The sequence below is a fragment of the Scyliorhinus canicula genome, chromosome 13, assembly GCF_902713615.1.
Source record: "Scyliorhinus canicula chromosome 13, sScyCan1.1, whole genome shotgun sequence".
In the NCBI taxonomy this organism is placed as follows: Eukaryota; Metazoa; Chordata; class Chondrichthyes; order Carcharhiniformes; family Scyliorhinidae; genus Scyliorhinus; species Scyliorhinus canicula.
Window position 1 is genome coordinate 42841520 of NC_052158.1, and position 27581 is coordinate 42869100.

A 27581-nucleotide genomic window follows, 5' to 3' on the forward strand; every position below is an offset into this window, starting at 1 on the left:
AGGTAACACACTCGGAATTTTCTGAGGTTTGAACAATGACTCACAGAGAGAGAGTGACAATAGAACTGGCTGCTCTGGGCCTCCCATTCCAGCTGGGAATGCTGTATGACTGCCGATCCGACTCGCTGATCCCAGGTAATATACTAACATTAATTTGTCTCAGAAACGCCTGCTCCTCTCCATCAGATATTTGAATAATCCCTGTCAGAACCTTATGATACTCACTATCAGAAACTATATTAATCTTTGTAAGAGCCATGTAATCCACTCCATAAGATTCTATATTAATCTCAGTAAGAGCCGTGTCATCCTCTCTGACAGATTCTATATTAATCTCAGTAAGAGCCGTGTAATCCTCTCTGTCAGACTCGATATTAATCTCAGTAAGAGCCGTGTGATCCTCTCTGTCAGATTCTATATTAATCTCAGTAAGAGCCGTGTGATCCTCTCTGTCAGATTCTATATTAATCTCAGTAAGAGCCGTGTGATCCTCTCTGTCAGATTCTATATTAATCTCAGTAAGATCCGTGTGATTCTCTCTGTCAGATTCTATATTAATCTCAGTAAGAGCCGTGTGATCCTCTCTGTCAGATTCTATATTAATCTCAGTAAGTGCCGTGTGATCCTCTCTGTCAGATTCTATATTAATCTCAGTAAGATCCGTGTGATCCTCTCTGTGAGATTCTATATTAATCTCAGTAAGAGCCGTGTGAATCTCTCTGTCAGATTCTATATTAATCTCAGTAAGAGCCGTGTGATCCTCTCTGTCAGATTCTATATTAATCTCAGTAAGAGCCGTGTGAAACTCACTGTCAGATTCTATATTAATCTCAGTAAGAGCCATGTGATCCCCTCTGTCAGATTCTATATTAATCTCAGTAAGAGCCATGTGATCCTCTCTGTCAGATTCTATATTAATCTCAGTAAGAGCCGTGTGATCCTCTCTGTCAGATTCTATAATAATCTCAGTAAGATCCGTGTGATCCTCTCTGTGAGATTCTATATTAATCTCAGTAAGAGCCGTGTGAATCTCCCTGTCAGATTCTATATTAATCTCAGTACGAGCCGTGTGAATCTCTCTGTCAGATTCTATAATAATCTCAGTAAGATCCGTGTGATCCTCTCTGTCAGATTCTATATTAATCTCAGTAAGAGCCGTGTGATCCTCTCTGTCAGATTCTATATTAATATCAGTAAGAGCCGTGTGATCCACTCTGTCAGATTCTATATTAATCTCAGTATGAGCCGTGTGATCCTCTCTGTCAGATTCTATATTAGTCTCAGTAATAGCCGTCTGATCCTCTCTGTCAGATTCTATATTAATCTCAGAAAGAGCCGTGTGATCCTCTCTGTCAGATTCTATAATAATCTCAGTAAGATCCGTGTGATCCTATCTGTCAGATTCTATATTAATCTCAGTAAGAGCCGTGTGAATCTCTCTGTCAGATTCTATAATAATCTCAGTACGAGCCGTGTGATCCTCTCTGTCAGATTCTATATTAATCTCAGTAAGAGCCGTGTGATCCTCTCTGTCAGATTCTAAATTAATCTCAGTCAGAGCCATGTGATCCTCTCTGTCAGATTCTATATTAATCTCAGTCAGAGCCATGTGATCCTCTCTGTCAGATTCTATATTAATCTCCGTAAGAACCGTGTGATCCTCTCTGTCAGATTCTATATTAATCTCAGTAAGAGCCGTGTGATCCTCTCTGTCAGATTCTATATTAATCTCAGTAAGAGCCGTGTGATCCTCTCTGTCAGATTCTATATTAATCTCAGTAAGAGCCGTGTGATCCTCTCTGTCAGATTCTATATTAATCTCAGTAAGAACCGTGTGATCCTCTCTGTCAGATTCTATATTAATCTCAGTAAGAGCCGTGTGATCCTCTCTGTCAGATTCTATATTAATCTCAGTAAGAGCCGTGTGATCCTCTCTGTCAGATTCTATATTAATCTCAGTAAGATGCCGTGTGATCCTCTCTGTCAGATTCTATATTAATCTCAGTAAGAGCCGTGTGATCCTCTCTGTCAGATTCTATATTAATCTCAGTAAGAGCCGTGGAATCCTCTCTGTCAGATTCTATATTAATCTCAGTAAGAGCCGTGTGATCCTTTCCGTCAGATTCTATATTAATCTCAGTAAGAGCTGTGTGATCCTCTCTGTCAGATTCTATATTAATCTCAGTAAGAGCCGTGTGATCCTCTCTGTCAGATTCTATATTAATCTCAGTAAGAGCCGTGTGATCCTCTCTGTCAGATTCTATATTAATCTCAGTAAGAGCCGTGTGATCCTCTCTGTCAGATTCTATATTAATCTCAGTAAGAGCCGTGTGATCCTCTCTGTCAGATTCTATATTAATCTCAGTAAGAACCGTGTGATCCTCTCTGTCAGATTCTATATTAATCTCAGTAAGAGCCGTCTGATCCTCTGTCAGATTCTATATTAATCTCAGTAAGATCCGTGTCATCCTCTCTGTCAGATTCTATATTAATCTCAGTAATAGACGTCTGATCCTCTCTGTCAGATTCTATATTAATCTCAGTAAGATCCGTGTGATCCTCTCTGTCAGATTCTACATTAATCTCAGTAAGAGCTGTGTGATCCTCTCTGTCAGATTCTATATTAATCTCAGTCAGAGCCATGTGATCCTCTCTGTCAGATTCTATATTAATCTCAGTAAGAACCGTGTGATCCTCTCTGTCAGATTCTATATTAATCTCAGTAAGAGCCGTGTGATCCTCTCTGTCAGATTCTATATTAATCTCAGTAAGAGCCGTGTGATCCTCTCTGTCAGATTCTATATTAATCTCAGTAAGAGCCGTGTGATCCTCTCTGTCAGATTCTATATTAATCTCAGTAAGAGCCGTGTGATCCTCTCTGTCAGATTCTATATTAATCTCAGTAAGAGCCGTGTGATCCTCTCTGTCAGATTCTATATTAATCTCAGTAAGAACCGTGTGATCCTCTCTGTCAGATTCTATATTAATCTCAGTAAGAGCCGTGTGATCCTCTCTGTCAGATTCTATATTAATCTCAGTAAGAGCCGTGTGATCCTCTCTGTCAGATTCTATATTAATCTCAGTAAGAGTCGTGTGATCCTCTCTGTCAGATTCTATATTAATCTCAGTAAGAGCCGTGTGATCCTCTCTGTCAGATTCTATATTAATCTCAGTAAGAGCCGTGTGATCCTCTCTGTCAGATTCTATATTAATCTCAGTAAGAGCCGTGTGATCCTCTCTGTCAGATTCTATATTAATCTCAGTAAGAGCCTGTGTGATCCTCTCTGTCAGATTCTATATTAATCTCAGTAAGAGCCGTGTGATCCTCTCTGTCAGATTCTATATTAATCTCAGTAAGAGCCGTGTGATCCTCTCTGTCAGATTCTATATTAATCTCAGTAAGAGCAGTGTGATCCTCTCTGTCAGATTCTATATTAATCTCAGTAAGAGCCGTGTGATCCTCTCTGTCAGATTCTATATTAATCTCAGGAAGAGCCGTGTGATCCTCTCTGTCAGATTCTATATTAATCTCAGTAAGAACCGTGTGATCCTCTCTGTCAGATTCTATATTAATCTCAGTAAGATCCGTGTGATCCTCTCTGTCAGATTCTATATTAATCTCAGTAAGAGCTGTGTGATCCTCTCTGTCAGATTCTATATTAATCTCAGTCAGAGCTATGTGATCCTCTCTGTCAGATTCTATATTAATCTCAGTAAGAACCGTGTGATCCTCTCTGTCAGATTCTATATTAATCTCAGTAAGAGCCGTGTGATCCTCTCTGTCAGATTCTATATTACTCTCAGTAAGAGCCGTGTGATCCTCTCTGTCAGATTCTATATTAATCTCAGTAAGAGCCGTGTGATCCTCTCTGTCAGATTCTATATTAATCTCAGTAAGAGCCGTGTGATCCTCTCTGTCAGATTCTATATTAATCTCAGTAAGAGCCGTGTGATCCTCTCTGTCAGATTCTATATTAATCTCAGTAAGAACCGTGTGATCCTCTCTGTCAGATTCTATATTAATCTCAGTAAGAGCCGTGTGATCCTCTCTGTCAGATTCTATATTAATCTCAGTAAGAGCCGTGTGATCCTCTCTGTCAGATTCTATATTAATCTCAGTAAGAGCCGTGTGATCCTCTCTGTCAGATTCTATATTAATCTCAGTAAGAGCCGTGTGATCCTCTCTGTCAGATTCTATATTAATCTCAGTAAGAGCCGTGTGATCCTCTCTGTCAGATTCTATATTAATCTCAGTAAGAGCCGTGTGATCCTCTCTGTCAGATTCTATATTAATCTCAGTAAGAGCCTGTGTGATCCTCTCTGTCAGATTCTATATTAATCTCAGTAAGAGCCGTGTGATCCTCTCTGTCAGATTCTATATTAATCTCAGTAAGAGCCGTGTGATCCTCTCTGTCAGATTCTATATTAATCTCAGTAAGAGCCGTGTGATCCTCTCTGTCAGATTCTATATTAATCTCAGTAAGAGCCGTGTGATCCTCTCTGTCAGATTCTATATTAATCTCAGTAAGAGCCGTGTGATCCTCTCTGTCAGATTCTATATTAATCTCAGTAAGAGCCGTGTGATCCTCTCTGTCAGATTCTATATTAATCTCAGTAAGAGCCGTGTGATCCTCTGTCAGATTCTATATTAATCTCAGTAAGATCCGTGTGATCCTCTCTGTCAGATTCTATATTAATCTCAGTAAGAGCCGTGTGATCCTCTCTGTCAGATTCTATATTAATCTCAGTAAGAGCCGTGTGATCCTCTCTGTCAGATTCTATATTAATCTCAGTAAGAGCCGTGTGATCCTGTCTGTCAGATTCTATATTAATCTCAGTAAGAGCCGTGTGATCCTCTCTGTCAGATTCTATATTAATCTCAGTAAGAGCCGTGTGATCCTCTCTGTCAGATTCTATATTAATCTCAGTAAGAGCCGTGTGATCCTCTCTGTCAGATTCTATATTAATCTCAGTAAGAGCCGTGTGATCCTCTCTGTCAGATTCTATATTAATCTCAGTAAGAGCCGTGTGATCCTCTCTGTCAGATTCTATATTAATCTCAGTAAGAGCCGTGTGATCCTCTCTGTCAGATTCTATATTAATCTCAGTAAGAGCCGTGTGATCCTCTCTGTCAGATTCTATATTAATCTCAGTAAGAGCCGTGTGATCCTCTCTGTCAGATTCTATATTAATCTCAGTAAGAGCCGTGTGATCCTCTCTGTCAGATTCTATATTAATCTCAGTAAGAGCCATGTGATCCTCTCTGTCAGATTCTATATTAATCTCAGTAAGAGCCGTGTGATCCTCTCTGTCAGATTCTATATTATTCTCAGTAAGAACCGTGTGATCCTCTCTGTCAGATTCTATATTAACCTCAGTAAGAGCCATGTCATCCTCTCTGTCAGATTCTATATTAATCTCAGTAAGAGCCGTGTGATCCTCTCTGTCAGATTCTATATTAATCTCAGTAAGAGCCGTGTGATCCTCTCTGTCAGATTCTATATTAATCTCAGTAAGAGCCGTGTGATCCTCTCTGTCAGATTCTATATTAATCTCAGTAAGAACCGTGTGATCCTCTCTGTCAGATTCTATATTAATCTCAGTAAGAGCCGTGTGATCCTCTCTGTCAGATTCTATATTAATCTCAGTAAGAGCCGTGTGATCCTCTCTGTCAGATTCTATATTAATCTCAGTAAGAGCCGTGTGATCCTCTCTGTCAGATTCTATATTAATCTCAGTAAGAGCCGTGTGATCCTCTCTGTCAGATTCTATATTAATCTCAGTAAGAGCCGTGTGATCCTCTCTGTCAGATTCTATATTAATCTCAGTAAGAGCCGTGTGATCCTCTCGTCAGATTCTATATTAATCTCAGTAAGAGCCGTGTGATCCTCCTGTCAGATTCTATATTAATCTCAGTAAGAGCCGTGTGATCCTCTCTGTCAGATTCTATATTAATCTCAGTAAGAGCCGTGTGATCCTCTCTGTCAGATTCTATATTAATCTCAGTAAGAGCAGTGTGATCCTCTCTGTCAGATTCTATATTAATCTCAGTAAGAGCCGTGTGATCCTCTCTGTCAGATTCTATATTAATCTCAGTAAGAGCCGTGTGATCCTCTCTGTCAGATTCTATATTAATCTCAGTAAGAACCGTGTGATCCTCTCTGTCAGATTCTATATTAATCTCAGTAAGAGCCGTGTGATCCTCTCTGTCAGATTCTATATTAATCTCAGTAAGATCCGTGTGATCCTCTCTGTCAGATTCTATATTAATCTCAGTAAGAGCCGTGTGATCCTCTCTGTCAGATTCTATATTAATCTCAGAAAGATCCGTGGGATCCTCTCTGTCAGATTCTATATTAATCTCAGTAAGAGCCGTGTGATCCTGTCTGTCAGATTCTATATTAATCTCAGTAAGAGCCGTGTGATCCTGTCTGTCAGATTCTATATTAATCTCAGTAAGAGCCGTGTGATCCACTCTGTCAGATTCTATATTAATCTCAGTAAGAGCCGTGTGATCCTCTCTGTCAGATTCTATATTAATCTCAGTAAGAGCCGTGTGATCCTGTCTGTCAGATTCTATATTAATCTCAGTAAGAGCCGTGTGATTGTCCCTGTCAGATTCTATATTAATCTCAGTAAGAGCCGTGTGATCCTGTCTGTCAGATTCTATATTAATCTTAATAAGAGCCGTGTGATCCACTCTGTCAGATTCTATATTAATCTCAGTAAGGGCCATGTGATCCTCTCTGTCAGATTCTATATTAATCACAGTAAGAGCCGTGTGATCCACTCTGTCAGATTCTATATTAATCTCAGTAAGAGCCGTGTGATCCTCTCTGTCAGATTCTATATTAATCTCAGTAAGAGCCGTGTGATCCTCTCTGTCAGATTCTATATTAATCTCAGTAAGAGCCGTGTGATCCTCTCTGTCAGATTCTATATTAATCTCAGTAAGAGCCGTGTGATCCTCTCTGTCAGATTCTATATTAATCTCAGTAAGAAGCCGTGTGATCCTCTCTGTCAGATTCTATATTAATCTCAGTAAGAGCCGTGTGATCCTCTCTGTCAGATTCTATATTAATCTCAGTAAGAGCCGTGTGATCCTCTCTGTCAGATTCTATATTAATCTCAGTAAGAGCCGTGTGATCCTCTCTGTCAGATTCTATATTAATCTCAGTAAGAGCCGTGTGATCCTCTCTGTCAGATTCTATATTAATCTCAGTAAGAACCGTGTGATCCTCTCTGTCAGATTCTATATTAATCTCAGTAAGAGCCGTGTGATCCTCTCTGTCAGATTCTATATTAATCTCAGTAAGAGCCGTGTGATCCTCTCTGTCAGATTCTATATTAATCTCAGTAAGAGCCGTGTGATCCTCTCTGTCAGATTCTATATTAATCTCAGTAAGAGCCGTGTGATCCTCTCTGTCAGATTCTATATTAATCTCAGTAAGAGCCGTGTGATCCTCTCTGTCAGATTCTATATTAATCTCAGTAAGAGCCGTGTGATCCTCTCTGTCAGCTTCTATATTAATCTCAGTATTGAGACCGTTGTGAATCCTGCTCTGTCAGATTCTATATTAATCTCTCAGTAAGAACGGTGTGATCTCTCTGTCAGATTCTATATTAAACCTTCAGTAGAGCAACCTTGTCATCCTCTTCTGTCAGATTCTATATCAATCTTCAGTAAAGGTCCGTGTGATCCTCTCTGTCGATTCTATATTAATCTCAGTATGAAGGCTGTGTGATCCTCTCATGTCAGTTCTATATTAATCTCAGTAAGGAGCCGTGTGATCCTCTCTGCTCAGATTATCTAATCTCAGTCTATATTAATCTCAGTAAGAGCCGTGTGATCCTCTCTGTCAGATTCTATATTAATCTCAGTAAGAGCCGTGTGATCCTCTCTGTCAGATTCTATATTAATCTCAGTAAGAGCCGTGTGATCCTCTCTGTCAGATTCTATATTATCTCAGTAAGAGCCGTGTGATCCTCTCTGTCAGATTCTATATTAATCTCAGTAAGAGCCGTGTGATCCTCTCTGTCAGATTCTATATTAATCTCAGTAAGAGCTGTGTGATCCTGTCTGTCAGATTCTATATTAATCTCAGTAAGAACCGTGTGATCCTCTCTGTCAGATTCTATATTAATCTCAGTAAGAGCCGTGTGATCCTCTGTCAGATTCTATATTAATCTCAGTAAGAGCCGTGTGATCCTCTCTGTCAGATTCTATACTAATCTCAGTAAGAACCGTGTGATCCTCATTGTCAGATTCTATATTAATCTCAGTAAGAGCCGTGTGATCCTCTCTGTCAGATTCTATATTAATCTCAGTAAGAGCCGTGTGATCCTCTCTGTCAGATTCTATATTAATCTCAGTAAGAGCCGTGTGATCCTCTCTGTCAGATTCTATATTAATCTCAGTAAGAGCCGTGTGATCCTACTCTGTCAGATTCTATATTAATCTCAGTAAGAGCCGTGTGATCCTCTCTGTCAGATTCTATATTAATCTCAGTAAGAGCCGTGTGATCCTCTCTGTCAGATTCTATATTAATCTCAGTAAGAGCCGTGTGATCCTCTCTGTCAGATTCTATATTAATCTCAGTAAGAGCCGTGTGATCCTCTGTCAGATTCTATATTAATCTCAGTAAGAGCCGTGTGATCCTCTCTGTCAGATTCTATATTAATCTCAGTAAGAGCCGTGTGATCCTCTCTGTCAGATTCTATATTAATCTCAGTAAGAGCCGTGTGATCCTCTCTGTCAGATTCTATATTAATCTCAGTAAGAGCCGTGTGATCCTCTCTGTCAGATTCTATATTAATCTCAGTAAGAGCCGTGTGATCCTCTCTGTCAGATTCTATATTAATCTCAGTAAGAGCCGTGTGATCCTCTCTGTCAGATTCTATATTAATCTCAGTAAGAGCCGTGTGATCCTCTCTGTCAGATTCTATATTAATCTCAGTAAGAGCCGTGTGATCCTCTCTGTCAGATTCTATATTAATCTCAGTAAGAGCCGTGTGATCCTCTCTGTCAGATTCTATATTAATCTCAGTAAGAGCCGTGTGATCCTCTCTGTCAGATTCTATATTAATCTCAGTAAGAGCCGTGTGATCCTCTCTGTCAGATTCTATATTAATCTCAGTAAGAGCCGTGTGATCCTCTCTGTCAGATTCTATATTAATCTCAGTAAGAGCCGTGTGATCCTCTCTGTCAGATTCTATATTAATCTCAGTAAGAGCCGTGTGATCCTCTCTGTCAGATTCTATATTAATCTCAGTAAGAGCCGTGTGATCCTCTCTGTCAGATTCTATATTAATCTCAGTAAGAGCCGTGTGATCCTCTCTGTCAGATTCTATATTAATCTCAGTAAGAACCGTGTGATCCTCACTGTCAGATTCTATATTAATCTCAGTAAGAACCGTGTGATTCTCTCTTTCATATTCTATATTAATCTCAGTAAGAGCCGTGTGATTGTCTCTGTCAGATTCTATATTAATCTCAGTGAGAGCCGTGTGATCCTCTGTCAGATTCTATATATTTTTTTAAAATAATTTTTATTGAAAAATTTTGAATTTATACAACAACAACGCACCAGAGTAAAATACCAAAAATAACAATAATAGTAACAATCATAAACATTCGCCCCACCTCAATGAACAACACAGCATTTTAACAACAACACAAATCAACAGAATATAAAGTTACAGAATAGAAACTACAAAAAGGAACACCCCCCCCCCCCCCCCCCCCCCCCGCGCCCGGGTTGCTGCTGCTATTGACCAAGACACCTATCTTTGAGCCAGGAAGTCCAGAAAAGGCTGCCATCGTTTATAGAACCCTTGTACTGATCCTCTAAGGGCAAATTTGACCCTTTCCAATTTTATAAATCCCGCCATGTCACTGACCCAGGTCTCCACACTTGGGGGCCTTGCATCCTTCCACTGTAGCAAGATCCTTCGTCGGGCTACTAGGAACACAAAGGCCAGGACACCGGCCTCTTTCGCTTCCTGCACTCCTGGCTCTACCGCAACTCCAAAAATCGCGAGTCCCCACCCTGGTTTGACCCTGGATCCAACCACCCTCGACACCGTCCCCGCCACCCCCTTCTAGAATTCTTCCAGTGCTGGGCATGCCCAGAACATATAGGCGTGGTTCGCTGGACTCCCCGAACATCTGGTGCACCTGTCCTCACCCCCAAAGAACCTACTCATCCTTGTCCCGGAGATGTGGGCCCGGTGCAACACCTTAAATTGGATGAGACTAAGCCTCGCACATGAGGAGGAAGAGTTGACTCTCTCCAAGGCATCCGCCCAAGTCCCGTCGTCTATCTGCTCCCCGAGTTCCTCCTCCCATTTAGCCTTCAGCTCCTCCACTGACGACTCCTCCACCTCCTGCATTACCTTATAGATGTCAGACACATTCTCCTCTCCGACCCACACCCCCGAAAGCACTCTGTCCATCGTCCCCCGCGAGGGCAGCAAAGGGAATCCCTCTACCTGTCGCCTACCAAACGCCTTTACATGCAAGTATCTGAACATGTTCCCCTGGGGAAGCCCAAATTTATCTTCCAGTTCCCCCAGGCCTGCAAACCTCCCGCCAATAAACAGGTCCCTTAATTTACTGATGCCCGCCCTTTGCCACCCCCTAAATCCCCCATCCTTGTTCCCCGGGATGAGCCGATGATTGCCACCCAGTGGAGCCTCCATCGGGCCCCCTGTTTCCCCCCGATACCGTCTCCACTGTCCCCAGATTCTTAGGGTCGCCGCCACCACCGGGCTCGTGGTAAACCTCTTAGTGGAGAGCGGCAACGGCACCGTTACCATGGCACCCAAGCTTGTACCTCTACATGACGCCATCTCCATTCTTTTCCATGACACCCCTCCCCCCTCCATCACCCATTTACGCACCATTGACACATTGGTCGCCCCATAGTACCCCAGAAGGTTGGGCAGCGCCAGCCCGCCTCTAACACTCCCTCTCTCCAGGAACACCCTCTTCACTCTCGGAGTCCCATGTGCCCACACAAAGCTCAAAATACTGCTAGTCACTCTCCTAAAGAAGGCCCTGGGGATAAAGATGGGCAGGCACTGAAAGAGGAACAAGAACCTCGGAAGCACCGTCATTTTGACGGACTGTACCCTCCCCGCCAACGACAATGGCAGCATGTCCCACCTCTTGAACTCCTCCTCCATCTGATCTACAAGTCTGGTGAAATTATGTTTGTGAAGAGTCCCCCAGTCCCTGGCCACCTGCACCCCCAGGTACCTAAAGCTCTCCCCTGTCCACCTAAGCGGGAGCCTACCAATTCCTTCCTCCTGGTCTCCAGGGTGCACCACAAACACCTCACTCTTGCCTAAATTTAATTTATAAGCTGAAAAGGTCCCAAACTCAGCTAGTAGCTCCATCACCCCCGGCATCCCTCCCACCGGGTCCGCCACATACAGTAACAGGTCATCGGCATACAACGACATGTTCCTCCCCACCTCGCACCAAACCTCTCCACCTCTTCACCTTGGCATCTACGTTGAGGAGAGATATGGGCCTGTATGAACCACACTGCTGGGGGTCCTTGTCCCTCTTTAAAATTAACGAGATCAGCGCCCGCGACATTTTCGGGGGCAAAGTCCCCCCTTCCCACGCTTCATTGAGTGTCCGCACCAGCAAGGGGCCCACTAGGTCCACAAACTTCTTATAAAATTCCACCGGGAACCCATCCGGCCCCGGTGCCTTCCCTGACTGCATCTGCCCGATCCCCTTAACTAGCTCCTCCAGCTCAATCGGCGCACCCTACCCCTCCACATGCTCCTCCTGCACCTTCGGGAAAGAAAGCCCGTCGAGGAACCTCTCCATTCCCCTCCTCTCCCCTGTTGGCTCCGACCGGTACAGTTCCCCGTAAAAGTCCTTGAAGACCTCATTCACCTCTACCCCCTTCCGCACCACATTCCCACTCTTGTCTCTCACTCCAGCAATTTCCTTAGCCGCATCCCACTTGCGGAGCTGATGAGCCAGCATCCTACTCGCCTTTTCACTATGTTCGTACACTGCCCCTTGTGCCTTCCTCCACTGTGCCTCTGCCTTTCTAGTGGTCAGCAAATCAAATTTAGCCTGCAGGCTGCGCCTCTCCCCCAACAGTCCCTCCTCTGGTGCCTCTGCATACCTCCTGTCTACCTCCAGCATCTTTCCCACCAGTCTATCCCTCTCACTCCTCTCGCTCCCCTCCCTGTGTGCCCGGATGGATATCAGCTCCCCACGAATCACTGCCTTCAGGGCTTCCCAGACCATCCGCACCTGAACCTCCCCCGTATCATTCACCTCGAGGTACCCCTCAATACTTGCCCGGACCCTCCTACACACCTCCTCCTCCGCCAACAACTCCACATCCAACCGCCACAACGGGCTCTGGTCCCGCACCTCCCCCTTCTCCAACTCTATCCAATGCGGAGCATGGTCTGAGATTGCAATGGCCGAATACTCGGCCTCCTCCACTCTCGGAATCAGTCCCCTACTCACCACGAAGAAGTCTATCCGAGAGTAGACCCTATGTACGTGGGAGAAGAAAGAGTACTTGCGTGCCCTCGGCCTCACAAACCTCCATGGATCCACCCCACCCATCTGGTCCATAAACCTTCTCAGTACCTTGGCCGCCGCCGGCCTCCTACCCGTCCTAGAGCTGGACCGATCCAGTGAAGGATCCAACACCGTATTGAAGTCCCCCCCCCCCATGATCAGACCTCCCGCTTCCAGATCTGGGACCCGTCCCAACATACGCCTCATAAAGCCCGCATCGTCCCAATTTGGGGCATACACACTAGCAAGTACCACCTTCTCTCCTTGTAGCCTGCCCCTAACCATAACATACCTACCCCCCTTATCCGCCACCACCTCCGATGCTTCAAACAACACATTTTTCCCCACCAGAATCGCCACTCCCCCGTTCGTGTGATCCTCTGTCAGATTCTATATTAATCTCAGTAAGAACCGTGTGATCCTCTGTCAGACTCTATATTAATCTCAGTAAGAGCCGTGTGATCCTCTGTCAGATTCTATATTAATCTCTGTTCATTCTGTGTGATCCACTAGATCATATTTATTTTTCTTAATTTCTATAAAATCTGGTGATCATCATCCTTGAATATTTTAAATATTACTGTCAGAATTCATATTTTTAATAAATGTCTTTAATTTCATTGCTCTAGAAATAATAATCTCTCTGGTTATTATCTTTCTTTTAAATGCCTATTTTACTTGTTTCCCACTTGAGTGATTTTGTTCTCATACTTGGATCCCTTTTGCAATTCAACTCCATTGATCCCACTCTCGTTATGTGAATGCGTGTCTAACTCACTTGTCTCTCAGTCCGTACTCAGAAACGATCTCGAACACGTCCGTACTTCAGAATATTCTTTATTGCGATCGGGGCCGCTCTCTAGGTATTCCAAAGAAACACCTCTGAGAGTGCCAAAGTCTTGCTCAAAGCATCCCTTTTTTATATGTTTCTTTAAGGGGCTGTCTCTTACATTCTCTTGAGCTTGCCCACATTACAAAGCATAGATTTGTTATTGCAATAGTTCCAGTACATGATTTTACAGACTTTGAAGTTATCTATTGGCACATGAGTATGTAGCAGTCTTAGCTTAATTAACAAGTGTTAGCTATAGTTGCAAACGGCTCCCACATTTCATATCCTGTCATCCGGCCATGCGCCTTGTTTCTCAAGGCTGTTTGGCTTATAGTCATGAGTCGGCTCACGACTTCAAATATCACTCCCTTATCTAAGCAAGTTCATTCTCCTTCAATGGCTTCAATAACACCTTCCTCTACTTTGTGATTTTCCACTAATGTATCCCGGTCATTCTGGCTCTTCCTAGCTATTAACCCTTTCTTCACCTCCTCATTCCCCCCTTTGATCATTCCCTGATCACACAGCAGTCTCCCTCTGAAAGGGGCTTATCCTTGAGAGTCTGAGGAATTCCTCTGGGAAATCATCCTTTGGTCCTACGTCCTCATACACATTTTCGTCACTTTACTAAGTCCTGCTTGTCTAACTGGGAAAGCCACTGCAGCATCTGTGGCATCACAGAGGTGCCGAAACAATTACAAAAGCATTTAACACAGGTTACAATAATACACAGCAAAATGCAAATAGCGATAAAGATAATAAATCCATGAAACAGATAGGTGGTCCAGGAGCTAGACCACAGCCATCCCCACCAGTCATCCGAGGAGGTCTGGCGGAGTCTCTTTACCCCATCCCTAATGTGGTCCACTAGGTGAGTAATGTTCTCCGAGCTATCAGGGATATAAGTACTCAGAACCCACTACAGCACATGTACCTCTCTCATTGGCGAGGAGGTAGTCTAGAGCCATGCGGTTCTGTGAGGCAACCGTCCGAACAGCTACTAACTCTGCGCTGAGCTCACTGAGTCCTTCCGCGGTATCATTAGCCACCTGCTCCAATATATCCCGGAGCTTGGTGACTTTTTGGAGAGATCTAATACTGCCAAACTGCGGGCAAAGGACAGTAGCTATCACCTCCCAAGGCACAAGGGACCTAGTGGTTTGGGCATGGGGATGTTTGGATAGATCTGTATAATGGGTGATGCCAGGGACTACAAAGCCCATATCGCAAGAACCCGACCAATTTTCCTGCAATTTTCATATGCTTTATGTCCGGATATAAAATAGGTATCATTGTACGAGGTCAAGTTCCCCTTGGCATCCGTCATCATGATTCTAGTCGGCTCCCCCCTCCAGGGGCCGCCACTGGTATGGTTTTCTATTGCTGACCAATTAAAGGTGAACAAGCCTTTTTGTGTAAGATTAGTTATGGGTGGTTGCCAAATTAAGGTCTGGTTACATTGGCTGGTACCTACCGGGTGGGTCCCATTGGCATGATCCTTTTTAAAACATATACTGCCTTTTGGAAATTTAGCATACTTGGGGAGGATCAGGTAGGGCGGCTGACGGGTTACAGTAAATTTTGGCCACCACCATCCTTTAAATCTGTTCATATTGAACCCGGCCGATCGCCAATTTATCATATCTTGTGTATCATTATCAGAATCGGTGTGATTACGTCGCAAAGCCCATTCTGCGACCTCCTCGATCAAATAGGAATTAGGGACCAAGGGAATACCCCCATGGGCATGGCTAGGAACATGCGTAAATACCCAACAAAAGGAGACATTCAATTTCTTTGCATAAGTATAAGACATAAACAGGAATGAATTTGCAGTCACATGGTGCGTTGCCCGCTTCCTCCTGGTAGGCAGGTGAGTATGGATAGTCTCACATTCAGGAACTCGTGGCTTGCCTTTCCTCGTACACCGGTAGTCCCACCGGCAAGCGTAGCGATCGCAGGTCAGGGATCCGCGCGCGGGTAGTCAGGAACCGAGGCTTCTGCTCGTCTTGATGAATGATGGTGATGCAGGTATCTACCGGGGTCGCTGTCCACAAGGTCTCATCTGTGGTGCTGTTGGCACAGCTAAAGGTGTCCTCACACCAAAGGTGCAGAATTCTTCCACCGGGTCTACATCGCCGGTCGCTAGTGAATGTAAACTGGATGGCGCTGGCAAGGATCACTAGTAAAAAGAGCAGCTTCATCGTGGGGTCCTGCCCCTAGTCCGAGTAAGGTCGTATGTACCTAAAACTTAAAAACGAGAGTTAATAATCACGAAAACTTCACTAGCTTACAGTGGTGGGTGTGAATCCACGCATTGCGTCCTTCAACTTTGACTGCCGTGGGGGTGGTTAGGAGAACTTGGAACGGTCCTTCCCAACGTGGTTCCAACCCCTTCCGTGTCCAATTGCGGATCATCACATGATCTCCTGGTTGCACAATATCGGAGCTAGCTAAGGGTGGCACTTCCTCTTGCGTGGCACGTACTCTTAAATGGAGACTCTTTAATACTTTAGTGAGGGCAATTATATAATTAGCCATTTCTGTAGTCATGTGGTGGAACTGGATGTCTCGGGATGTATGACAGTCCCAGGGGGTGCGAAGGGGTCTTCCGTACAAGATTTCAGCGGTGCTCAATCGAGTCTTTCCCGCAGGGGTGGTTCTGATCTGGAAAAGTGAAATAGGTAAAAGTTTGAGCCAGGTGGCTCCGGTCTCTGCTTGTAGCTTAGCAAGTTTGGTTTTCAGAGTCTGGTTAGCTCTTTCCACTATCCCAGCTGCCTGGGGTCTGTAGGCGCAGTGTGACTGCTGTTTAATTCCCAGTTGAGTGCAGAATTCTTTATTGATCTGTCCCACAAAGTGAGGTCCATTATCAGAGCTTAAACGATAGGGGATTCCAAATCTTGGTACAATTTCATGCATTTTTTTTTTATAAATGTTTTTTATTCAGTTTTCATGTTTTATATTGAACAAATTACAAATTGTTAGAGAGAGAGGAAGCAAAAAAAAAAGAACACGCAACAGTTAACATATATATTTACAGGTAAGCATCTTCGTAATAATAACTGTGGCCTCCCCCCTTTAGCCGGCATACATATTTTACATTCCCCAATATGGCCGAGGCACATGTTTATTGGCATTTATTTACAGTTTGGTTTTGGGCCTTAGCTAGCCATCAAACCCCCATAACGAACCCGTGCCCCCCCCCCCCCCCCCCCCCCCAACAACCTTCCCCCGATTCCCATCCATTTTCCCCTGATTCTTGGCCACCTGACTATTCTTCCTCTTGTACGTTGGCCACAAACAGGTCCCGGAACAATTGCATGAATGGCTCCCACGTTCTGTGGAAGCCGTCGTCCGACCCTCGGATGGCGAATTTGATTTTCTCCATTTGGAGAGACTCCGAGAGGTCGGACAGCCAGTCTGCAGCTCTGGGCGGTGCTGCTGACCGCCAGCCAAACAGGATTCTACGGCGGGCGATCAGGGAGGCAAAGGCAAGGGCGTCCGCCCTCCTCCCCAGGAATAGATCTGGCTGTTCTGAAACCCCGAAGACCGCCACTATCGGGCATGGCTCCACCCTCACTCCCACCACTTTGGACATAGCCTCGAAGAAGGCTATCCAGTACTCCACAAGTCTGGGGCAAGACCAGAACATGTGGGCGTGGTTGGCCGGGCCTCTTTGGCACCGTTCGCATCTGTCCTCCACCTCCGGGAAGAACCTACTCATACGGTTTCTCGTTAAGTGGGCTCTATGTACCACTTTTAGTTGCGTCAGGCTGAGCCTTGCGCACGTGGAGGTGGAGTTGACCCGATGCAGTGCTTCGCTCCAGAGTCCCCACCCTAACTCCATCCCCAGGTCGTCCTCCCATTTCCTTCTTGTTGCGTCCAGTACGGTGTTGTCCCTTTCTACCAGTCGGTCATACAAGTCGCTACAGTTCCCTTTCTCTAGGATACTTGCGTCCAGTAGGTCTTCCAGTAGTGTCTGTTGTGGCGGTTGTGGGTACGTCCTTGTCTCCTTTCGTAGGAAGTTTTTGAGCTGGAGGTACCGCAGCTCGTTCCCCCCAGCTAGCTGAAATTTCTCTGTCAGTTCGTCCAGTGTTGCGATCCTGTCGTCCGTGTATAGGTCCCTGACTGTCAGTGTCCCCCCCGTCCTGCCTCCACCTTTTGAAGGTGGCGTCAGTCAGTGCTGGTGTGAACCTATGGTTGTTGCAGATGGGAGCCTTGTCCGACATTTTGGTCAGGCCAAATTGCTGCCGCAGTTGGTTCCAGGATTGGAGGGTGGCTGTCACCACTGGGCTGCTGGAGTGTTTTTTGGGTGGGGATGGGAGTGCTGCCGTGGCGAGGGCCCGGAGGGTGGTCCCCATGCAGGAGGCCTCCTCCGCACGCACCCACTCGGCTTCTGGCTCCTGGATCCATCCCCTTACTCGCTCGGCTGTTGCCGCCCAGTGGTAGAATTGTAGGTTCGGGAGGGCTAGCCCCCCCCTGGATTTTGTTTTTTGTAGGACCTTCTTTGGGATCCTAGCATTTTTACCCCCCCATACGAACGCCATGATAAGTTTGTCCAGCACTTTGAAAAAGGCCTTGGGGATGTAGATCGGAATGGATCTAAACAGGAAGAGGAACCTGGGCAGTACGTTCATTTTGATCGTCTGGACTCTCCCCGCGAGGGAGAGCGGGAGTGTGTTCCATCTTTGCAGGTCCTTTTTAACTTCCTCCATCAGGCTGGTGAGGTTCCATTTGTGGATCCCTTTCCAGTCATGGGCTATTTGGATCCCCAGGTAGCGGAATTTATGTCGGGCTTGTTTGAACGGCAGCCCCTTTAGTGCTGCCCCCCCCCCTGCTGGTGTACTGGGAAGATCTCGCTTTTGCTCATGTTGAGTTTGTAGCCCGAGGAGGCTCCAAACTCTTTCAGAAGCGCGATGATTCCGTCCATGCTGCTTTGTGGGTCCGAGATGTAGAGGAGCAGATCATCTGCATAGAGTGAGACTCTGTGCTCTCTGCCTCCCCTTCGGATCCCCCTCCAATTTTTTGCTGCCCTGAGCGCGATTGCTAGCGGTTCGATTGCTAGTGCGAACAGCAGCGGGGACAGTGGGCATCCTTGTCTGGTGCCCCTGTGCAGCTGGAAGTATTGGGAGTTGGTATTGTTGGTCCGTACACTCGCCATGGGAGCGTTGTATAGGAGCTTTACCCAAGCGGTGAACCCTGTTCCAAGCCCGAACCGCTCCAGTACCTCTATGAGGTATTTCCATTCGACTCTGTCGAAGGCCTTTTCTGCGTCCAGGGAGATGATCACCTCTTGTGTTCTCTCCCCAGAGGGGGTCATTATCACATTCAGCAGGCGCCTGATGTTTGAGGTGAGCTGTCTACCTTTGACGAAGCCCGTCTGGTCCTCTGTGACCACCTCAGGTACACAGTCTTCTAGCCTTTTGGCTAGGATTTTGGCCAGTATTTTGGCGTCTGCGTTCAGCAGAGATATGGGTCTGTATGACACACATTCCGTTGGGTCTTTGTCTTTCTTAGGTATCAGCGAGACTGAGGCCTGTGCTAACGTGGGTGGCAGTGTGCCCCGAGCTAGCAAGTCTGTGAACATCTCCCGCAGGTGCGGGGCCAGCGCTGTCGCAAATTTTTTGTAGAAGTCCGCCAGGAATCCGTCCGGCCCCGGCACCTTCCCCGTCTGCATGGAGCTAATGCTGTCCATGATCTCTCCCAGTGCTAGTGGTGCTTCCAGGTCCCGTTTCCTTCCCTCTCCCACGACTGGTATGTCCAGTCCATCAAGGAACCGGCTCCTCCCAGCCTTCCCCGTTGGGGGCTCTGAGGTGTACAGCTCTTGGTAGAAGGCCTTGAAGGTTTTGTTAATCCTCTCTGGTTCTGTTTCCAACGTGCCTCTGGTACCCCTGATTTGCGCAATTTCTCTGGTGGCTGCCTGCTTTCTCAGCTGGTGTGCCAACAGGCGGCTGGCTTTGTCTCCGTGTTCATACAGGGTCCCGCGCGCCTGGCGGAGTTGGTGCACTGCTTTCCTGGTGGAGAGCAGGTCAAAGTTCCTTTGTAGTTCTTTTCTCTCCGGCAGGAGCTCTACGGTCGGGGCCTCGGAGTATTTACGGTCTACCTCCAGTATGGAGTCGACCAGCTTCTGCCTAGCCACCCTTTCCTCCCTATCTCTTTGCGCTTTGAAGGCAATGAGTTCCCCTCTTAGTACGGCCTTAGGCGCTTCCCAGAACGTGGAGGATGATACCTCCTCGTTTTGGTTGTGCTCCGTGTACTCCGCTATGGCCCGTGCTATCCTTTCGCTGAAGGCCTTGTCAGTTAGTAAGGCTCCATGTGGGGCACTGGGCCCTTCCCGTCTCCAGCCGCACGTCCATGTAGTGTGGGGCGTGTTCTGATATCAAAATTGCGGAGTATTCCACTTTGTCTATCCCTGGAAGCACCGCTTTCCCCACCACAAAGAAGTCAATTCTGGTGTACACGTTGTGTACTGGGGAGAAGAAGGAGAATTCTTTCTCCCCCGGGTGGGCAAACCTCCAGGGGTCCCCAGCTCCCATCTGCTCCATAAAGTGACCGAGTTCCCTTGCCAAGTTTGAGGTTTTCCCCGTTTTGGGGTTTGATCTGTCCGTCTTTGGATCCTGTACACAGTTGAAGTCCCCCCCATGATTCAATTTCATGCATAAGAACTTTTACTACAGTTGAAGCCTTATTATCTACAGTAGGATAGGCCTCTATCCATTTACTAAGCACATCAACAATCACTAATACATGCTTATAACACTGGCATCTTTCCAACTCAATGTAGTCCAGTTGCAGGGTCTCAAAGGGACCCTCGGGCAATGGTGTTTTCCCCGGCTCACAGGGCACTGCCTTACCAGGGCTATACTGCTGATATGTCAAGTAGTGACTGCTAATTCGTTGGGCTAGCTCCTGCAACCTAGGATGCCACCAGGTTTTCAGCAGTATATCATCTGTAGCACGTGCACCACAGTGAGTTGCAAAGTGTACACATTCGGTCACCCAGGCTGCCAAAGCATCGGGCATACATATCTGCCCTGCTGGGGTGACCCACAGCTTACTTTCGTCATCATATATACATCCTAATTCTTCCCATAACTTTTTATCGCTAGCAGGAGCGTCCTCCTGTAGCTGGATTACGTCAGTAATGGTCGGCGTAGGTTTTTCAGAGGGGGACTTGTCTTTTGAGCTTTTAGTCTGGCTCATCATTTTAGGCACTACCATGGCCTTTGACTTTGAGGCTTCTTTTGCTTGGTGGTCGGCCTGCCTATTTCCTTCACCTACTGGAGTTTTTCCTTTCGTATGGGCAGTACACTTTATCACTGCTACCTTTTCTGGGAGCATAAGAGCTTGGAGTAACTGGGTCACCAGCTGCTGATGGGAAATTGGGGTGCCAGCGGATGTTAAGAATCCTCTGTTCTTCCATAATTGTCCAAAATCATGTACGACTCCAAAGGCATATCTGGAGTCTGTATAAATATTGACTTTTTTGCCTGCTCCTAGTGCGCATGCGCGTATTAGTGCGAACAATTCTGCTTGCTGGGCCGAGAATGGAGTTTCAAATGCTGCTGATTCTACTGTCTCCCCACCCTGGTTGATTATAGCATATCCTGATAACCGCTCCCCCCTTTCACCGATGGAAGCTCTTCCATCTGTGAACATGGTCAGGTCTGGGTCGTTAAGAGGGTGAAAATTCAAAACCTTAAGATTTGTAAGTTCCAATAAAAATGCATCTTCAGCTGTTCATTACTTTATCAGAATTAAAAGGGAATTAAAAGCTCACAGGCAAACCCAGCATGGGAGTGTCAAGACATCTTCTGGATTACACACAAAAGCTTGTTGAAAGGGTTAATTTTCTTGCAGAGACAAAAAGGGGCGTATAGTAGGTGGATAAATTGGAATGATGCCATTCGCATCTCTAAACTTTTTTTTATATTTTTCACTCAAATGGACTGGGAGTAAAAGTTGGAGTGCTGCCAAATTCCCGTTATCAAGTCTTTCAGGGAACACAATATGTTATTGAAACTCTTGAGTGAACCAATTTTGCATTGATCATGGATATATTTCATTTACCCATCTGTTGTTTATAAGTAATTCTGCAATCTCATAATTAAAACATCTGCGTTGTGAGACAGGTTAGTTTCACCCTACTGATGATTATTTGTGTCAGGGAAGTTTTAACCCTGAACTAATGAAACACCGGCTTGATCATATTTGTCATATGAATTTCAACTATCCTAACCTCCACTGAACACCATAAAACTAATATTTTCTTATTTTTACATACGTGATTTTGCACCCTGATTAAAATTCCTTGTGTATCAAAATTACCCTGGAAATGCCAATGATAGCCTTTGAAAAGAAAAAATTGTTAACTGTACTCAAACTATAATCTTTAAAGGCAATGCGTAGATAATTTGAAGCTTTCAAATAATCACAGCTCGTAACAAAACTTTTAAAAGTCAAAGTCTGAACTCAAAGTCGCAAAATGAAACATGAATACAGAGACAGTGAATAGTTCAGAACAAAGTTTAGATGCCTAAAACTCTCTCTCTCTCTGTCTATCTCTACATAACTCTGTCTGTTTCTGTAACTCTTGTCGCTCTTTCTCTTTATCTAACTACCCCTCCCCGTCTCTGTCTCTCCCTGACTCGCTCTCTTTCGCTCTCTCAACTTTCGCTGTCTCTATCAGTCCCTCTCTCTGTCTCTGGCTCTCTCTCTCTCTAACCCTCTCACTCTTTCTCTAAAATGGAGCTCAATTAAAATACTGAACAAAATTTTTCATTGTCCTTCGAAAACTTTATCTGTGTCATTCCATTTAAGTCAATTTCCACTGATTAATTTTAGAGGCATTAGCTATTCTTAGAGATGTATATTTCTTTGTGCAGATGACCTGCTTGCTGAAATGGTTACATTTTTGTACAGAATCGAAAGTGGTGGAGAACTTGGCATGGTGCCATCTCCATCCGCTATGTGACCTTAGACATTATCCATCCTTTCTTTCAATTTTCAATGTTCGTTATTTAACCGGTTTTTGGAAAGAGACATTACTGGATGTTTATTTTTCTTTTATTTCAAATGAGTTGAATTACTGCTGAATTTATCTGGACGGCTTGAAACGATCTGAAGTTATTCTCGACATGTATCCATTGTTAAGTTTGTAACCGTAATCTTGTATGATTTTCCTCCCCATTTTTCGTTTTGGGAGGGGGGGGGTTAGTCATCCTCAGATATTCCTGAACAAAACTAATTGAGTGTTTTAGCCCCTTTCTGATCTTTTGGACTTCACTTAATTTGATTTTTTTTCTCCTTGAGACATTCCGGGACAGTCGTTAGCCGTAATTGTTGGCAGTTTTGTGATGTCTTTACGCTACCTTTACCCACTTTATTGCTATGCTTAAAGGAGTTAGAGCTCAATTCCTTTAAACCAGCCTGTCTTCCAAATGGTGTGAAGGTTTAATTTATGTCATTTGTGCTTCTAACTTTATTTGTCTTATCTTTACTTCTGTGTATCTCACCATTTTTCTCTGTTCCACAGAAATCACACCCAACTTTGATCATTGTTTTTTTTAAAGAGTATTTTGCTCTTCAAAAACCAAAGAAAATTTTTTAAACTGACTTTTTTACTCATTTGGCCTTGATACCAGATTTATTGGATGTTACCTCACCGTCTGTCCGCCTTGCCAAGTGATTCTAAGTTTTGGCGGTCAAAAGTTTGACTACTCGCCTTGTCCACCGGCTCGAGCGGCGTCCAGCTCAGCAAATCCTTCCAGACTTACACTAAATGTTAGGGGTGAAAATATTCACACGAAGGCCTGAATATCAGTAACAAAGCAGTTTATTATGTCAGAATTCTGGGAGATAAGATTTGGGAACTCTGAAGTCCCTGACAGCACCTTATCCCACTTAAGCTTAAACTCACATGGATTAATATACAGATTCAAGGCGGATAGCCTAATGACTTGGATCTTTTCCCATATGCGCATTCCTCTTTTTTTTAAGACCTTGGCTGTTTTAACTATTCCTTTCTCTGTCAATTTTATACCCAATTTTAATGCATTAGTTTTCCCCCCAGTGGCCATTTTCTTCTCCTAAATTTTTATGCAATTCTCCTGACAATTGTCTCAGTTGCTTGGAATATTCCGGATATTGTTCACACAAGGTTTGAAGCGCGCTTCCACTATCAGAGGTTGTATCTAACGTATTACCTATCTCTAACACTATTGGCAGTTAATGATCCTTGCGATTATTGTTTATTTGGCGAAATGATCCTGGGCCACTTTATTCAATCATGAATTTAAACTGAGTTATCCTGTTCCGTTGCCCAATTCAGGCAGGCTCATCCGTGCCTGCAAGCCTATCTAACTACAAGGTTATAACGTCCTTGTTATATATTTTTCTCTTGTAGGTTTAACACTGTGGGAATTGAAGGCACTGCAGACTGACCTGAATGTTCAATCTCAGCCTAATACTGAGTTTCACATCATCGCTTCTGACTCTATTGAAACAAAAGCATCTGCACTGAATGTGAACGGATCATTGAGAGCAAGTTTCTTAGGTGGATTGATCCAGGTGAAAGGATCTGCAAAATATCTCAGTGACACAAAGAGATCAAAGCAACAGGCCCGAGTGACCCTTCAATATCAAACAACAACCAGGTTTGAGCAGCTGACAATGAGTCACTTAGGGAGGCAGAATGTAACCCACCCGTATGTGTTTGATCAGGGAACAGCAACTCACGTGGTTACAGCAGTGCTGTATGGGGCTCAGGCCTTCTTTGTATTTGATCAAGAGGTTTCTTCAACAGAGAACCTACAGGATATTCAGGGTAACCTGGAAGTTATAGTTAAAATTATTCCTGGGATCGCAATTGAGGGTCAGGCCTCCCTAAAAATGACAGATGAACAAAAATCCAATTCCCAGAAATTCAACTGCACCTTTTATGGGGATTTCTCCCTGGAAAACAATCCTACTACATTCCAAGATGCCATTAACATCTACAGAACCCTCCCAAAGTTACTGGGACGGGATGGAGAACACACAGTGCCCATGAGAGTCTGGCTCTACCCACTCAACAAACTGGACTCCAAAGCTGCTCAGCTGGTACGAGACATCAGTGTCGGACTGGTCAATCGCTCCCAGTCTGTGCTGGAGCAGCTCAATGAGGCAGTGATGAGATGCAATGATATGATGAGAGACAGTGTCACTGCTCAATTTCCAGAGATTGGGAACAGGATAATGAAATTCCGTGAGATGTGTCTGGAGCACAAACTGGTTTTCCAGAAGACTTTAGCCAGAGTTTTACCATCTATCCGTGGAGGTGGGGAGGAGGAAGGGTTGCTGGTGGATATTCTGAAGAACAAGGAACAGTCACCATTCAAACACCAGTCACTGATCAAATGGCTGGATGACCAGGAGCGGGAAATGAATGTGGTGAAATCTTATCTCTCAATATTGAAAGATATACACGTTGTGAAGTCAAGGAGTGAGTTGGATAGAGAAGTGTTGGATTCACAGACAGAGTATGTGGTCTGTTTCACATTCACATCACTGCATCAAGAGGATTTCTATCTGTCAGAAGCAAACAGGTACCTACAATCTCACACAGCTGAGAAAATGCAGATCCCAAATCCTGCTGACCGGGTTAGTGCAGAACATCACACCCAGCAGTGGTTTAACTCAGCGTCTGTATCCCAGAAGATGAGGGAATGCTCCCGTTTATTCCTGGATTTTTCCACAGCCAACAGAGCGCGAGGGAAAACAAAGTTCATTGTTGCTTCTGTGCAGGATGACAGTAATGTGGGAGCATCAATTTACCTGTATGAGAGAGGTTTTGTGGTCAGTCACTGCTTCGAACCCCCATCGCAGCCGGAGAGACCTGTGGTTAGTGGAACAACACATGACAGTGTGACCCTCCAATTCCAGCCACCGAGATACGGAGCTGGTGAGATTGTTGGGTACAGGGTGGCGTACCGAGCTACCCAACAGGAGGAATGGAAAACTGTGGATACATCCGATACATCCACATCCTTCACAATATCCAGGTTACAGCCACACCAGGAATATCAATTCCAATACAGAGCAGTGACCAAGGCAGGGGTCATCATGGTCAGTGAGAGTTACAGTGTCACCACACTTCCTACAAGTCCACCTGGTAAACCTTTAACATTCCAGGTTTACGGGTATAATGCAACATTCACGTGGAACAAGCCGACTGAGATTGGAGCTGGTGTTGAGATAGTTCAGTACAGGATAGAATATAGAGAAGAAAAGACAGTTACTTCCAGCACAGAGAATGGATTATGGGAGGAAATAAAGACAACAGATAGTAAATGTCGTTATACTTTAGAGGGATTGAAACCCAAGACATCCTACAGAGTGCGAGTGTCGGCTATCTGTGGAGAAGGAGGTTCCAGTGAACCAAGTGGTGAGGTTTTAATAAAAATAGAAAATGAACCAACGAGACTGGCTGAGAAACTTCGCAGAAAAAGTACATTAACAGCCAATGGGAACCCTTCCATTTACACCCTCCCCTTAAAGAAGAAGAAACTTGGCAAGGATGGACACCATGTAAGATACTCCTTCGGAAAACCCACCACAACACACAGTGTCAGGACAATAATGGTTCTTGGAGCAACAGGAGCAGGAAAAACAACCCTCATCAATGGAATGATCAACTACATCCTGGGTGTAGAATGGGAGGACAATTTCAGATATAAATTAATAGATGAAGGAACAGGAAGATCCCAGGCTGAAAGTCAGACATCCTCAATCACTGCCTATGAACTCCACCATCGAGAAGGATTCCAGATTGATTACTCTCTCACTATCATTGACACACCGGGATTCGGAGATACCACGGGGATAACCCGAGATAAACTGATCACTGATCAGATCCGAGAGTTCTTTACTTCCCCAGATGGTGTTGATCACATCGATACCGTGTGTTTTGTTGCTCAAGCCTCATTGGCTCGTCTGACTCATACACAGAAATATGTCTTTGATTCAATTCTTTCCATTTTTGGTAAAGATATTGCTGAGAATATCCAAATCCTGGTGACATTTGCAGATGGGCAGGATCCCCCCATTCTGGAGGCCATCAATGTTGCTGAGGTACCGTGTCCCAAAGATAAAAAAGGTTTTCCAGTTCACTTCAAATTCAACAATTCAGCCATATTTGCTCAAAGTTCAGCTTCTGGAAACTCTGCCAACAAAAGGAGCTCTGATGGGAGCGATGACGAGGAAGAGAACAATAACTTTGATGCAATGTTCTGGAAGATGGGATCAAACAGTATGACAAAATTCTTTAGAGCTCTAAACCAAATGGAAACAAAGAGTTTACTCTTAACAAAGGAGGTCCTTGAGGAGCGTCAGCAGCTGGAGGCTGCGATCGCGGGATTACAGCCTCAGATTAATGCGGGTCTGACAAAACTGGAGGAGATCAGGAAGACCCAACAAGCTTTGAACCAACACCAGGTCGATCTGGATGCAAATAGAGATTTTGAATATGACGTTGAAATCACAGTTCCAGTCCAGATAGACATCAATAGGAGAGGTGTTTATGTAACCAACTGTCAGAAATGTCACTTCACCTGTCACTATCCCTGTAAAATCCCTAAGGATAATGGTAAAAAGAAATGTAAAGCAATGGGCAGAAATGGTTGCTGCAAAGTCTGTCCCGGTAAATGTAAGTGGAATGTTCATTTCAACCAAAAGTACAGATTTATTTATGAAACCAGAAAGGAGAAGAGGACATACAGTGAGCTGAAGGAAAAGTATGAAAAGGCATCTGGTGAAAAGATGACACAGCAGAACATCATGGAGAAACTTCAGCAGGAATTGGATGAGGTTCAGGATGCAGTGTTGGAACTGATTGAAAAATCATCACAAAGCATTTTAAGACTTGAAGAAATCGCTCTCCGACCAAACCCATTATCAACCCCAGCTTACATCGATCTGCTGATTCAATCTGAGAAAGAGGAGGCTAAAACTGGGTTCATGGAGAGAATCCAGTCCCTGAATGAAGTCAAGAAACAGGCTCAGTTAATAGCAAAAGTTTCTGGGAAAGAGGAGCTGTTTCCAGAGGAATGGAAAGAATATCAAGCTGTAAAGAAAAGGCAAAAGGAAAGAAAAGGATTGAAAGGAATGGTGTCTGCTGTGTGCCAATGGTTCACTCAGAAAACCAATTAA

General features: G+C 44.7%; 1 protein-coding gene across 1 annotated transcript; it reads left to right on the forward strand.

Annotated features, from left to right (window-relative positions):
- LOC119975576 lies at nt 1–27581 on the forward strand. The gene is made up of 2 exons (XM_038815365.1): nt 1–135; nt 23800–27581. The coding sequence occupies exons 1-2, from the start codon at nt 36–38 to the stop codon at nt 27579–27581; spliced, it is 3882 nt and encodes a 1293-aa protein (XP_038671293.1). The 5' UTR covers nt 1–35.